Source organism: Gambusia affinis, linkage group LG02 (assembly GCF_019740435.1).
Source record: "Gambusia affinis linkage group LG02, SWU_Gaff_1.0, whole genome shotgun sequence".
In the NCBI taxonomy this organism is placed as follows: Eukaryota; Metazoa; Chordata; class Actinopteri; order Cyprinodontiformes; family Poeciliidae; genus Gambusia; species Gambusia affinis.
The window spans coordinates 30312557-30328732 of record NC_057869.1 but is presented as its reverse complement, the minus strand read 5'-3'; the positions used below and the strand labels follow the sequence as shown (position 1 = coordinate 30328732).

The window sequence follows — 16176 nt, the reverse complement described above, 5'->3', positions numbered from 1 at the left end:
AAAAAAAAAAAAAAAGAAAAAAAATACCTTCAATGTCGAAGTGAGAACTAATTTCTACAAAGAAGTAATTAACTGAACATATTTAACATAAAACAAGAGATTACAGAAATCTTCACCCCCTTCAAAACAACATTTAGGTGAAGCACTGTTGGCTGCAATCAGGGTAAATCTGTGTGGATTGGTGTCTATCAGGCTGGTACATATGGACTCTATTTTCCTCCATACTTTCATACAAAACCTTCTCTGTCATGTACCATGGGCATGTGGGAACATGGCTCAGAGTTAGGCATAATTATGCTTCCTAAAATGAGCAGAAGTCAAAACAATGTGTTAATATGGATAACAATTCAAATGTACAACCTTTTTTTACTTTTGCTGTCATTCATTACTTTTCTGGTTCATTCCACATTCACAACAAATCAAGAACAACATCAAATTACTGCCAGTGTTTCTGTAGTTTCTGCACTCCTTAATATTTAACATCTGTTTACACTGTTACAAATGACATGGTGAGCCAAACCTGAAGTGATATTAATAATCAATGGTGATTCATAAAAGATACAAACCTCTTTTCGAAAAGAAACTGATGCACTGCTTCTACAAGAATGCGATGCAAGAATAATTTTCTCAATCACTTCAACCTTGTATTTAACCGAGAATGATCGAGAGACAAAAGAAATATAAAGTAATACTCACTCTGACAGTTCTTGTAATATCACACCTGATAATAATTCTGCTCTTCAGAAATAAAGAAGCATTTTAAAAACGTCATAAAACCCTTTTTAACTCCAGGAACACACATGATTCTGCCAGCAGTCCGATTAGTATCAGACAAACATACAGAGTCTTAGGCATTTGCATATCGGAGCATAAGTGTGCAATAATGTCAGACTTTATGAACTGGCTACAGCCCTGCAGAATCATTAAGGTCGTGGAGCGATTTTGACTTTGGCAGCTGACTGCTCCATAGAGAGAAATAGGAACATTATGCTGTAAAAACAGATTAAATCTTTGGATTAAATAAGGAGCTAACTTTTTATGTGCCCACAGCCTGCCAGGTGTTCACAGCATGTCTGTGCTTTGAGTTTATTTTTGTGTGTTCTTTAAAATACTTTTTTTTTAATGTTCATTCTTGTTACGCTTTCAGTTACACACCAGGCAAAATGCACATTGTTTACAAAGATCATAGTGAGATGACAAATGTATGACAAATGTTTGCGTCGATCATAGTTATGTTAACATTTATGAGTCATATTTCATCTTACTAGATTAGAATCTTTTACTGGTACACAGATAAACCACTTTAATCAAGAATACTTAAATGTATCAACTGGAGCTGCAAATCCTAAGGGATGTTATTTTTCATTTTCAAGATTCTGTAAATTTTGAAGTATTTCATCTTTTCTTCAGGTCAGAGGATAAATACAATTATTATTATTCTTCCAAATGAACTCTTTCCATGAAAGTAAATTTGTTGTCAGTCTAGGGTGACCAGATTTGGGTTTCTGAAAAGGAGGACACTTTTTTTTTTGTTGTTGGGGGAAAGCAAAGCTGCCTTCTGCTGCAGTGACGGCTGCACTGTCTGACTTTGTCACAAAGAAATCTGTGACTTTAGCTGAAGAGCTTTCGCCCCTGGCTGCTTTCGCGTGCTTTGCTGAATTCACTTGCAGGTCGTTGGCACCTTTATTTGCCACAGACACATTAGTGCCTGCCTTACACGTCAAACACTCCGCCTCATAGGGATCACGACCTTGACGGAAGCACGGGAATCTTTTCTTTAATTCCTCCGTAAACGTACACTTTCGTTTAGGCATTTTTGCCGTAGAATCGGCGGACACACATGTTCTATCGCCTGTCACACTTAAGGTTTAACTAGTCTAGCGGCCGGTGTACAAGTCAACTCAGCTATCTTTACTTTTCCCACACACACTCACACACATAATGCAACGTGATTGGATTTGGAGAGAAGGGAGTGACTAATTTGCCATACAAAGAAACCTGGAATGGAGTAGTGGAATGGAGTGGCATTGTAATCACAATGCACTGTAAGCTATGTAATGTGTTTCGAGGCAGTTGACCAAAATCCCGGACGATTTTTAAATTCCCCCCGGACATTTTTTTAGGTCTGAAAAGTAGGACATGTCCGGGAAAAAGAGGACGTCTGGTCACCCTATGTCAGTCCCCTTTTCTCTTAATCGTTACAGTTCCTTACAGAAAGCCAGTAGTACACCCTTAATAACAGATGTAATGGACCTGGAAACTTTTCTTTGCCTCTGCTAGCTAACTTCAGTATGAAGTAGTGAGAAGTAGCTTGCTACTTCTTACTACTAGCTTACTACTAGCTAAGAAGTAGTAAGCTAGCTCCTTACTTCTAGTAAGACGTTAACTAGCAAACTTCTTATTGAAGTTAGTTAGCTAGCTTACACAAGACGCATGTAAGTGTTGTTAGTACTTCCTTTTTCTAAGTCACTAAATTAATACAGGTCTTGAGTGATGGCTGTTATGTCGAACAGTTAGGTAACTGCACTATTATGCTAGTTTGCTATGTGGCATGTTTCTCCTCGTGGAAAGCCTTTTTTTCTCCTTTTTTAGAATACTTTTCTGTCTTTCCTTAAGTTTCTCCCATTAACTTCATGATGTTAAATCCTACTGTTATGATTTTGTTTATAGAAGGAACTAATTTAGAAACAACTCTATGGGGCAAATAGTTAAATGTCTTCTTGGCATTGAAATGTCTTCAATACAATATTTAAACCATGATTCCACCCTGAAAGTGGAAACCACAATTTCTTTCAGTCATATCCCTTCACTGCCACCACTTGTACAAAAAACTATTGGATAACAAATCTACCATCAAAGATTTATTTTAATATGGACTCATAACCAGTTAATTTGCATAGCATATTTAGACTTTTTGTCCACCAAACTGTTTCTACTGAATTTGTACTTCAATTCAGTAGAAACATGTAGGGATAGAAACTCTTCTTTCCATGTACATTTTCTGGCAGATTTAACATTTTTTAAAATATTTATCCTATTTTGTCATTACACCCACAAACCATAATGCAAAACACAAAGCAGTGCATATTTCTTAAAAATGGAAAGAAAATTATATCTGATGTCACTGTCATTTTTCCCATACTAGTAATAATCTGCAAACGTGACATACATTGATAGGCTCACATCCTGAGCCAAATTGAAATTAAAATGTTCACCTACACATGTTCGCAAAAATAGCATAAGCTTTGGTAGAAAGGAGGAAAACCTCAAACATACATTTCTTGCCTTGCCATGGATTTTCAGATGGATTTAGATCCAGACTTTGACTGGGTCAATGGAATACATAAATATGCTTTGATTTAAAGCATTTCATTGCCATAATGGCTGCGGTGCATCTAAGAAATTAATCTCTGTTCTACTCACTGATCTGTTCAGCTTCTAACAGGTTTTCCCCCCAAAATGGCATGTGCTCTTTGTGTCCTAAATCACCTGAAAGACTTATGGAAAACTGCAAGTAGGCTTACTTTTTTCCAGTCTTCCTTCTAAATGTGTTGAGTGGCCTCTCTAACAGTAGGGACCACACGAGCTGTGATCCTGTTTTCACAGTTTCTAATGCAGCGATGCCTGTCCGCTTTGGAGATCACAATCAAGGAAGATTTTGCCCTTTGGTTTTCCAACATTCTTTTGTACCTATTTACACAATTCCTTGCCCACTTATCTATTTTTGGTGAGATATTAGATGATTAGATTTATTTTTTACCTATAGATCTTCACTGGACCTTTGATCCTCCTATTATTGATCTTTTTCAGAGTTCTACTGTCACCAGGTAAGAAGTGATGGTTTGTGCTGAAAATTGACAGTAAAATGCAGTCCTTAAGTTAAGTTGTCCACATTCTGCTTTGATTGACGCCCTACAAAGTCTCTGTTGTTTTTTGGAGAAGGATTATGGACTGTTGTCTATTTTGAGGAGGTTTTTTTTCTATCATCACCTTTTCTTATCCATCCATCTGTCTCAGCAGCTGTTCTGTTTCTTCATCATCTCGCTATGCTTCTTGTCTATGTATGCATTTCATCTGGCAGCAAATGAGAGAAAGAGGGATAGGGAACAGGGGGATTGGGCTGAAAGAGGGAGATGCCCTTTGGTTTTTGAGTAAAGAGATCGAGACGGAGCAGATGTGGGAAAAATAAACATTAACACTGCTTTCGATCGCGATTTGGAGGCTTAGATGAAGTCTGTAGAGCAGCTGTCTGCTGCACCAAGTTCTTTGTGTTGCTCTGTTTTTCAAAACAAAAAGCAATCTCCAAGATCTTGTTTCCTGTTATGAAAGGATTTTGAATTTGATGTAATAACATTTTATTTGCCATAGCTTCCACAGCATACTCATAAACAGCAAGAAGCATTTCTATTTATGCATTAAGGTGTGTATGTCAACTTAACATGGAGCCTTACACAGAGAGACCTATACGTTTGGCCATTCATTTTACTTTCCTACGATTCATTTTGTCTGTGCTTTTATTAGTGGATAATGCTCGACCACTGTAGAAATATCACTAGAGTAGTATTCATACTTTAAAAATATGCCAAAAAAGACAGGAAACTCTGGAAATTTGAGTATTGAAAAATATGGAACTGTGATCTGAAAGTGATTACATCCTGGACTTTTACAAATACAGTCTGTTCTTGAGTAAAAGTCTCTGGATGGATGTGGTGATATTTTATGGAAAGTGAGGTGGAGTTTTTTAAAATATCAATACTGTGTGTTGTACATAACGTGTTCTCTTGTATTAAGATTTTATTATTATTGCCTCAATAAATAAAAATTCAACTGAAATAACTGGTCAAATTTTTATCATTCCTGAAATCAGCTCTTGCTAAACCTTATTGAATGTAAAAAAAAAAAACCATGTGCCAATTTAGATAAGTGTGGACATTCAGATATGGTGTCAACAGAAAATGTATTAATGATATCAATCGGCTGACTTAGCACAAGATCAAACTACGACCCTGGGACTCCATACGAGTCACTAAGTCATAACCTGGACCAGATGTTATAGGCAGAGAGCAGCCTGCATGTTTACTGAATGTGATCTGAGTTACAGGGGGGGGTTACAGCACCCTGAACAACTGATCCCAGGACACACTGTGAACAACGCTGGTTTACAGCTTTTAACCCATCTGTTATTTCTTTTTTGTTTGTTTTAGGATTTAAAATTTTTATTGGACAGTTAATTGAATACTAATATCCTGCTTTGTCGCAGTGTGATTTAAGTGATTATAATATTCCTATATTCTTTTCCACTAAACATCTGAAAGTGAAGCTTAAGTGAGCCCAGAGAAACTACTTTCTTTTTTCTTCTGCAATAAAATCCAGCAAGAGGTGGGAACATCTTGTGTGGCTGCGGCTCCCATCCCTAACAGATCCGCTGTCACAGTGAAAAACGTTGAGTACCCAGAAGAAATATGACTATTTTACAGTCAGAATATTTTCAAAAAAAAAACCCAAAAAAAACAAATCTGATATTTTGCTCTCCATGTCATTTTGTTCCTGCAATAGCAGTTTTCATGTTTTCACTGTAATTCTCCACTGTCAATCATTATGACCACATCTGTGAGCGAGAAAAGATCATGTACAACCAGTCCTGTGCACAACTTCCTGCATGTACTAACAGTGTGATGTAAGCCAGGAAACCAAACCAAATCTTAATATGACACACGGATAAGATCGCACTAAAGCTGTACTTCTGACAGAGCGGAGGGAACGCACCAGGTGTGTTTTTGATGAGGGAATAACATTATAACATGATGTAACGCTCAAAAGAGAATTATATATAACATTGCTCCTACGAAGGTGAGCTGTAAAGTGTCGCTCTAAGTTACCAGAGTTGGGTTGTCCATGTTTTCCTGGTCGCGAAGACTCCCAGCCATCCACAGACTGAACCTCCAACAGATAAGAGCTTTTGGTCTCTCTATCAAACACAGCCTGAGAGTAGATGAAGCCAACCTCCGAGTCGATGCGGAAATACTTGTGGTCCCCACTGCGGTCCTCCAGCAACGAGTAGGAAATCTGAGAAGAAAGATGGGGAAACAAACTTTGGGTCTAAAAAAACAACATGCATTTCTATGTATTTATTGTCAAAGATTGTACACTAAAGTGAGCGGTTAATGTGTGATTTTTTTTTATTTTATTTTATTTTACCTTGCCATTAAGGCCCAGATCCAGATCATTGGCTGATACCTGGAAAATCAAAATTCCTGATTCTGCTCCTTCAGTGACTGAGGCCTCATAGATGGAGGAAGTGAAGAATGGAACGTTGTCATTAACATCTGAAGATGGAAAAAGACAATTTTCCCTTCAAGTCAGAAGTATTTGATAGAAAATGCTTTCAGATCAAACCTCATAGAAGTGCATTCTTCCCTATAATGACTGGCACTAGTCAACAGATACATTAAATGTTTTTGTTTTTTTTTTTGTTAAATCAGTACAAAAAAAAACTAGAGAAATGCTATTAACTAAAGTTTTACAGTTTGTCTCCAATAAACCCTTATGAAGAAAAAAACCTTGTTTCTTAGTTACATAATTCCAGAAAATAAAGTGCCTATTAGCAGCTTTTGTCTTTAACTGATAGAAGTCAGAGCAGAGCATCAAGTTAAACCTCTACTGAAGACCAATAAGAGATGCAAAACAAGAGAAAAGATATTCAGAAAAATAAAAGTCCAATTTTAACAAAGGAGATTAATGTCCAAAAGCCTTACAGATTGTACTCAAAAAGTGTCACGCATTAAATCTGCCGCTGCCTCATGAGCCTCTTTTCCTCCCATGTCTTCTGAGCAAATGTCTTAATCTATGAATAAAAAATTGGGTCTTAAATCCATTACAGGCCTCCCTCTCCTCCTCAGAATAACTGCCTCTGGAGAAGTCAAAGAGCTTTCTTATTAAGACAGATACGGAAGACGGGGAAGGCTAAAAGAGAAATGGGAAGTTAGAAGAGGGACAGTAGGGGAAGAGAGGGTCTGTGAGAATTAATTATTTCTCACTGGATTAAACACAAATGTGACTGAACAGCCTGTGTGTGTGTGTGTGTGATTGTGTGTGAGTGTAAGCTTTATAGGAACTGGATGCAGGGGCACCTAGATGAAGTTTTGAAAGGTCAGGATTTCAAAACTTCACGTCAACAAAGTTAATTCAGATTTACAAAATATAACTAAACAATAAAGATACGCATAAATGGTACAGTAAACAAGGTGTCAATACATACATGGACATCAGAGACTGTGCATTGTGATCAAACGTGTTCTGAAAGGGTTCTGAAATGAAGTTCTGATACAGAGTTCTGCTGGTTAAGCTGCAACCCGTCTGTCATTTCGAGTTCCAACAAGAATGCAGCCTGTGCTTTCCAATATTAATAAAGCACATGGCTAAGCTCCACACATCTTTTAGGGGGATTTGTTTACTTCCCCAACAAGCTCACAGTAGCTGAGCTTGTTGAGTTTCCATTACAAACTTTGTCAATATTCGCTGATGTCAGAAAAGAAACACAATTTCACAATTGCTGCAGAATACATTTGTTCACATGAACAAAACCATTAAAAAACATGCCTTGGCATCATCGTCCTCCCAAATTCTGTTGTCTTCTTCAGAGTTTGCACCAGTGGCAACATCCGGTTGATGATCATGTGCAAAAAAAAGTGTCTCCAACAAAATTTTGCAATAAAATAAACCAATTGATACTTCATCTCAGTATAAAAACTTTTTATCGCAAAAACAAGTTTTTTCTATAGTCGAGATTTTTCTAAATGATATGGTCAATGGAACTGCAGCTACTGATTATTAAAATAATATGTTGCATTCGGGAAGAAGCACAACGAACAGGAATGTTTCGTACAGACTTACCCGTGACATTGACATAGACCGTGGTGAAGGCAGCTAATGGTACAGCTGCCACATTCTGGGCGCGAACCCGCAGAATAAAGTTCCTGGTGGTCTCATAGTCCAAAGGCTCCGCCACCAGGATGGAGGCTGAACCGTCTTCTCGATTGGGAGTCAAGTAGAAGCGGACCGGCATGTTGGTCTCTGGGACCATTCCATCCTCCAAGTTGTACGTTACCCTCGGATCACCAAGAGGGGATGTGGCTTTGATGGTCTTTATGGACCAGAAACGAGAAAAGAGGACAAGAGCAAAGGTAAGCTATCAATATCAGAACACAGCTTAGGTAGAATTATCCCCACCTAAAAATCTTACTCAATATATTAGACCTGAAAAAACAAAAACTACAGCAGGAAGTGGAGATTTCACAGGCTGAGTGAAAAGCCCTTTTTATCCTCACTGTCGGGCATTGCAGAAGAATAAATATTTGCTGTTTTGAAATCAGGAAAAATTGCTAAAAGTTAGAATACGCTAAATATTTATGTAGGTTTTAGTTTGTCAGTTAAATAAAACCAAAATGACAATGCCCAAGCTATTATAGACCTCAACCTTAAAACATTTGGGTTTAATAAAGACACCTGTGGATGTTAAGATGTGTTAAGGTAATACTCGCAATCATCTACTCAAATAAATAAGCATGGGAAACATTGTAGGAATGTCTATAGGCATCATGTTGTTCAGGAAGGAGACGGTTCTACAGTCTGTCCCAGACATCACCATGTTGTGGTTTCATTTTCCACAATGAAACAATTCCTGAAACGCCACTCAGTGAAGAAGAAGTAATTTTCCGCAAACCAACAGAAAAAGCCACATTTGAGTTTCCAACACATTCAGGGGCAGAGAGATTCATTTTTGGAGACATGTCCAGTGGTCAGATGAAGCCAAAATTCAAGTGTAAGTAAATCATTTCCTGACATCCTGTTAGTAAGCAAATAGCAATATGCTGTCAGACAGTGGCAGTTTCAACTGTATATTTATGCAGCATGATGATACTCGCATCATAATAGTTATCACTTTCTGAATATAGAAGGCATGTACTCACAGTGTGATGTAAGCCAGGAAACAAAACCAGAGCTTAAAAGGTTATACTGATTTGCATTTGAATAATTTTCCACAATGAAACAATTCCTGAAACGCCACTCAGTGAAGAAGAAGTAATTTTCCGCAAACCAACAGAAAAAGCCACATTTGAGTTTCCAACACATTCAGGGGCAGAGAGATTCATTTTTGGAGACATGTCCAGTGGTCAGATGAAGCCAAAATTCAAGTGTAAGTAAATCATTTCCTGACATCCTGTTAGTAAGCAAATAGCAATATGCTGTCAGACAGTGGCAGTTTCAACTGTATATTTATGCAGCATGATGATACTCGCATCATAATAGTTATCACTTTCTGAATATAGAAGGCATGTACTCACAGTGTGATGTAAGCCAGGAAACAAAACCAGAGCTTAAAAGGTTATACTGATTTGCATTTGAATAATTTTCACACTTGCACTTAACAATTTTGAGACTAAGTTGCAGCAATGCAATTCAATCTAAGCACCAATTAAAAAGACAAATGTTATCCAAGGGACTTTTACAAGACAAACAGTCAATTTTCTATGCAGAAATATATAAATAAATAAATCTATGACAGTCTAGTGGCATATAAAGGGTCCCGGTAGGTTCAATTCCAATTTGGTCCTACTTATACAATACGAAGCAGACACAATCAGAATCCAGTTGGCTGAAAGTTATCTTGGAAAGTCCAGCTGATTGGTTGAAATGAACCCTTTCTAAATGCAAACAGCAAGGCTACAACTGAATTGTGCATAATAAACAGATCATCCCCTTTAAAGTGAAACCTGTTATGCTCCAAACTGTCTAAATCTAACAGCAGTCAACTGATATTGTGTGGGATCAAACAGAGGCACACTCGCATGCAAATGCAGCTCACCACCTACACTAATTAAGGATGAGGCTATTCAACAGCTGATGCTGCATACAAGCCAATTAAAATTAAGAAAGCCATCTTGGGATGGATGCGGTTTGCTTATAGGTGACCCACATGCATCCTTTCAACCTGGAAAGAGAAGTGGCAGCAATAATGAGACACCCTGCAAAGCAAAATGTGTCAGAGCACACAGTGTGCTTATTTAGGCCATAAAGACTTCAACTGTCCAAGACAGAGGAATCAGAGCCAACAGAGAGTCATTGCATTTCTCCATAACCGCTGAATCAACTCTGAGCTGCAATCTCGATTAATATACGGCACCGCTGGGACCTTCCTCTATCTTCCTCTTTTTATTAGCGTCTCCCACAAACACAATAAAGGGCGCGCATTCCCATTCAAACTAACCTTTCTCCATCTTTATCTCCATCCTAGGAGTTAAAACATTCATCAGCCACTCTAATGGACTCGGCTACTTTCAGGAGAGTCTTAGAGACGAAAAAACCCCCCGTTAATTCATTAAAAATATCTCAGTAGTGCGAAAAAAAGCAATGAATGTACAAGAAATGCAGTAAGATAGATGGGATTATCCAGAGACGACTTGTCGATGGGACGTTGAGTGTTCACGGTTTTCAAAGCGGCGGTGAAACTTAAGATCACCTGGTTCCATCACATGCTACTGTTCAGTGCTGATTTCAATCAATTCAACTTTTCAAGTTCATTTCAAATCAATGATTAATAATTAGAAATTGCTGAATGATCTGATTTCTGTTAACAATCAACTGCACATGTGCTAAATGCTACTGAGTCTGATCAAGCAATTCACTGAATTAAAATATAATTGATTGAAAAATCTATTAATCAAAACAACACTTTCATCAAGTGAAAACAAATATTAAACTTTAACTTTTAAACTTGAACTGAGTAAAACTCTAAATATAAACTCTAAACCTTGTTTGAAACCCCGGTTCTCAGTGTCCACCTTCCTTTTTGCCATTTTTGATGGGTATCTGAAAGTAACTGTGTTGGAATCACCACACTGTAAGTGTCTTTTTCCCACTGTGGAGGCTGGTTCTTCACATTGGTGATGGTGACAGCCAGTTCCACCGAACTGCTCTTGTTTCCTCCGTCTGTTGCTACGATCTCCCTGGTGATGTATGTCCTCTGTGGACAGAGTAAAGGCAGTGAGACTAAAACGGTGGATAGAGTGACATCAAAATCTCACAGGTAAAGAGTGTGGTGCGTTAGACTTAACAACATGCTTTGGAGCAGCTCTGTATAGCAGACTATTGTAAATTAGGCAATTTTGAATTAAGAGTTTTTTAGTGTGTTTGATGATGTAAAGCAATTAAAAAAAAAGAGCTTGAGTTGTTAGTAGGAGCTCCAAAGTGCTGAAGATACACATTTTCAATCCCCTCAGTCCTGGAAGAGTCCGAGATGTGGAACATGGAAATCATTACATGGAATTTTCCTCTCTTTTTTTGTTCAAAACAGAATTGATTTTTCTTTGTTGTTGGTAGTGAAGCAAAGGACAAAAAGGAAGGCAGATATCAGATAGCCTCCTATGGGGACGGGGCTCTGGTGAAGACAGAACCGCAACTGTCAGCAATAAAGTGCTAAGATACCAACATTCTCCCTTTGCTTCAGGTTGACTAAAATCCTTTTTCATTAGTGACAAACTAACATTTAATTCTGTCCTCTAACAAGTTCTCACGTTTGACCGTAAATCCAGACATTCTTCTTGAGAATCTGCTGCAAGTGAACTTTTGAGTCTCATCAGTTTGAGTAGCAACACTTTCCATTTCAACAACTCTAACTGTTTTTTAAACCACTATTTGTCTTCATTAATCACAAATTGGCTCTGCACGGCTTTTGTACAAGTAACACAGCATTAGTTTATGACAACAGCTTTTTGTTCTCGAACTTTGGATTTCCACCGATTTAAGTATCGGCCCGAACTCAGCTCATATTTACCTGGGAGATGGGCTGGTTGACGTACACCCAGCCTGTCAGCGGGTTGACCCTGAGGTACTCCGGCAGCTCACCAGACATGGTGTACGTGACGGCTGCATTGCTGCCAAAGTCATCGTCATGGGCTGCCACCCGCAGGAAACTAGTTCCGATCATTGTATCCTCACGAAGGAAGTCTGAGAGAAAATAAAAGCTTCTTGTTTGAATATTTTTCTCTTCCTTCAGTATGCTCAGGAGTACGCACAATGCTGTTAAAAGAATTAGAACCTTTACAGATCCATTCTACATTTTCCTTTTGTCTCCAAACGTTTCAGATTATTAAGCTAGTTGGACCCGAGGGGATCCAAGGGGAGGAAAGGACACAAACTCAGCGGGACACCAGTATCTCTTACACTCATATCGGAGGTTCTCAAACTTCGGGCTGTTGTCATTCTGGTCCAGGATGAGAATGTTGAGTTGACAGATGCCGATCAGAGGATCGGCTGCCTGGTCAGTGGCAGTCACTGTCACCGCATACTCCCGCTGACGCTCACGATCAAATTTCCTGGCAGTCACGATCACGCCTGGAAACGTTAGGGTGACAATGCAGATCACCAAATTATCTCAAATTAATCTGCTGACAGAATCCCGCCACCAAACGTCAAGCGTGAGTTGAGTTTACGCACCAGTATCAGGGTGGATACTGAATGCAGGAACTGTAGAGTCTTTGTGCATGAAGCCATACGTGACCCTGCCATTGGAGCCTTCGTCTGCATCCACAGCGTGAACCTGCAGAACGAAAGACCCCGCCGGCTGGTTCTCCAGAACCGATGTGCTCTCTCTGTACTGCTGACACTGAGGAGAGAGAAAACAAAGACAACAATGTGTGTGTGTGTGTTATACGTTTTGAAAGGGTAAAAATTTGTGGAATGGTAAATGTGTTTTGCTGAAGGGAATACAAAAAATAAAAGTAGATTGCTGGCATGGAGATTGTTTCTATTTGGTAAAGAGAAAGGTTTGTTAAAGTTGGTTTTTTGGATTATTTCAGATTATTTTCCTCACACAGTGGTATAACTACCAATGCTGGTACTTTGGTTGGCTTTAGAGGTGCATTAAAGAAATGTTAATAAACATTATTTCATTTAAAACAGTCGTGATCACAACAATTCACAAACAGTAAACTGAATTATCAATAAAATGCTATCCAGAAAATGAATGCTTTATGACACCAGTTTTATTTGATTAATATACTGTAGTACTTCCAACATACTGTAGTACTTCTAGTGCATGTAGTATTCTGCAAATAAAACCTCTAATTAAAATACATTCGTAATAGTAAACAATAAAAGTCTCAAGAAAGATAAAAAAAATCTGATATTAATACTTACTACCTGTAATACACACTTGCATTAAATTCATATTTAATGCAAATGTGCATGAAAATGAGCATATGCTATAATAACACACAAGAGGAAGTGGTAGAAAATAGATCCCACTCCTGCCCTTTTCTTTTAGTGTTTTTACTGCTAACTTAAAACCTTATTTTTAATTTAGTATAAATAACTCTTAGCGACATAACAAGACAAGATTTACAAATTTAATTAAAAAAATTTTAAAACACACAACTTCAGTTTATTGTTCACAAACAAACACATTTAATTTCAAATTCTAAAACTTACTACTTAAAGGGTAGAAGTTAGCAGACAGCTAATGTTGTAATATTTTACAGTGTATGTAATAGAAAATATCAAATATTAGAATTAATGTTCTTTGTGACACAGAAATGCTGTTTGAGTGGCTTTCTAATCTGATCCGGCTCCAATCTGCTATAATCACCAACAAAAGCTTTAGATACATATAGTTGCTCTAGTGGGATTCACTGGAAGAAGTTGTACTTGATATCTTTTTTTATTCTTTTTGTTTCTGTTCAGATCCTTCACTGACATTGTCAGACATGTACAGTATTATTCTCTTCATTTCAACAGTGCTGACATTTCTGCTGTTATCTCCCACTGAGCAGCCCTCACATTCTTCTCTTTAGTCCTCAACTCGTGTTTTTTGGGGGGTTTTTTTTTGGTGTCTGACAGAAGTACTGATGTCCCACACGCTTTAGGGAAGCCAGCCGGCCCGTTCTTCCCTTGGCGCCGCCTCGTTTCCAGATCCACTTGTGTTCCGTTTGGTTCGTCCCTCTTCACAGGGAACAAACACTTTGTGAATTAGATCGAGTTACTCAGCCAACACAATTAACCCAGAGGGTCACGGGGACTGCGGTGTGTCACAAACGGCTTGTTAATGCGAGACAAATTGTTCGCAGGTTATTCGGAGCAAATGGTTTACACAGAAAAAAAAAAGAAAAAAAAAGAAAATTCAATGAGATGCATGATGCATTAAGCAGGTGAAATGTCAGGCTGGGTGCCTAGTGAGATTACTCAGGGTACAGTGAACAAGTATCTGCCTGTAAACTACTGAATTGTTATTATTAACTTTAAACTCTGAAAAATAATAATAATAATAATAATAATAATAATAATAATAATAATAATAAAAAACAAGCAACAAACTGCTAAATATGTAAATTGTTTGATATTGTTGCCGTCTCAATAACGGTCCAACAGGAAACTGAAGGTCCCAACAGAATCAGAACTCCCATGTTTACAGCCATGTACTGCTGCAGGTCACTGATTTATCATGTCTTTATCTTTTAAACAGTCCAAATATATCTCACCAGCCACCTCAGCTTTAAATCCCTTTGTCAGGACCTTGCAGCCATCAGACTCATATTTATCATGACAGCCAGATGAATCCTCTGACGTAAATGTAGCATTAAACGAGAGAACAACCTGAAATGGATCAGCCTGACTGCATCACTGTTCATCCTTAGATTACATTTTTTCCACCTTGTTCCTCCTGGAGATGATTTTCACTCAAATCAACCTCAAAAAAGTTCATCACTTCAGATTTTTGTGTTTGTATTAATTTCTCTTATTTGACCACGTTGGGTAAACGCTGCAATGGAAGCTGTCATAAAATGACTAATCACAGTATCATGTTAATCTGTTATTCATTGTAATGTCTCATTATGTAGTAATGAAGTAATGAAGTAATGTAATGTAATGTAATAAAATCAGGCGTAAAAATGCAAAAAACAAAACAAAAACAAAAAAATATGGTCTTTAATAGAAATGATACTGATTAGGATGAACATAAACAGTAGTTTGTTACTGTGTATTACATAACGCAGCATTATAACATTATCATTTCAAAAAATTATTTAAAAAAGACTAATCTCTGCACTTTTGTAAGTTATTTTTATATATACATATTTTTATAAATAAAATATAATTATATTATTACATAAAGCGGCATAATGGACATTGTAACCCCACAGCTGCAGCATTCATGTTGCGTTACAAATTCCCAGTATTTGACGAGCCACCATGAGGCTAAAGGTTAGTAATGAATGCAATCAGTGGCTGTGTCTCTGCAGCGCCACCGCCACTGGGAAATACAAGAACCTGTTATGCTCCGAATCACCACCTCTCTGTGCTTTTGTCTCTTTCTTTTGCCGTCTTGGTCTACTGAATGCTGCCCAGAGGCCCGAGAGGCTGCGGCAGCTCCAAAGGTCTGGAATCCAAACAAGATGAGGGCTTCTGCCGGCTTCACTGTCCAGCTGCTGACCGTGAGCGACAGAGGACACAGAGACTAACCCCGGGTCGTCTTCAGCAGATGAGCTAAGGTGTTCTACAAACTGAATCACGTCCTTTGTTACATTTTGCCACATTACAAAGAAGAAACTTATTTATATTTACTCAAGACTTTATGAAGCAGACCATAGTGCCCGACCGGAGTGAAAGAAAAATGATAAATGCACATGCACAATGCTCTCTATTTTGAAATACAGCTAAAAAAATAAGTGAAAATAATAAATACTATAAGCGCAAAAAAAAAAAAAAAAGAATCCACCTGTGTGTCATTTAATGTCTTTATAGAAACAGTTGTATGAAGGCCAGCAGGGTTTGCTAGAGAATACATTTAAAGCACACTGCAAAAATACAAAATCTTATCAAGTATTTTTGGTCTAGTTTTTAGTGAAAATATCTCAGTACTGTTGAAATATGACAAGTCCATCATCACTTTTGGAATTTCCACAGTTACTCATTTTGAGTCAGACTATCACATAAAATCTCAGCAAAACACATTTTTGGTTGTAATGTAACAAAACAATTTAAAAATTCTTTGAGAAGACCTTTGCAATCCACCTTACACTTAATTGTTTTTCATTCCAGAACTTTCTTTTAATCGCATCCCTATTGAAAACATTTAACCTCAACTTCTTACCTTTTCATACTTTCATTTTTTTGTTCATA

General features: G+C 37.7%; 1 protein-coding gene across 1 annotated transcript in view; it reads right to left on the bottom strand.

Moving 5' to 3' along the window:
- Window positions 1-16176, bottom strand: part of si:ch211-186j3.6 (neural-cadherin) — a 300924-nt gene that overhangs the window by 142169 nt on the left and 142579 nt on the right. Inside the window, 7 exon segments of the mRNA XM_044098247.1 lie at window positions 5880-6066; window positions 6199-6326; window positions 7894-8151; window positions 10864-11023; window positions 11834-12006; window positions 12223-12393; window positions 12496-12664. Of these exon segments, the coding sequence (XP_043954182.1) occupies window positions 5880-6066; window positions 6199-6326; window positions 7894-8151; window positions 10864-11023; window positions 11834-12006; window positions 12223-12393; window positions 12496-12664 (1246 nt within the window).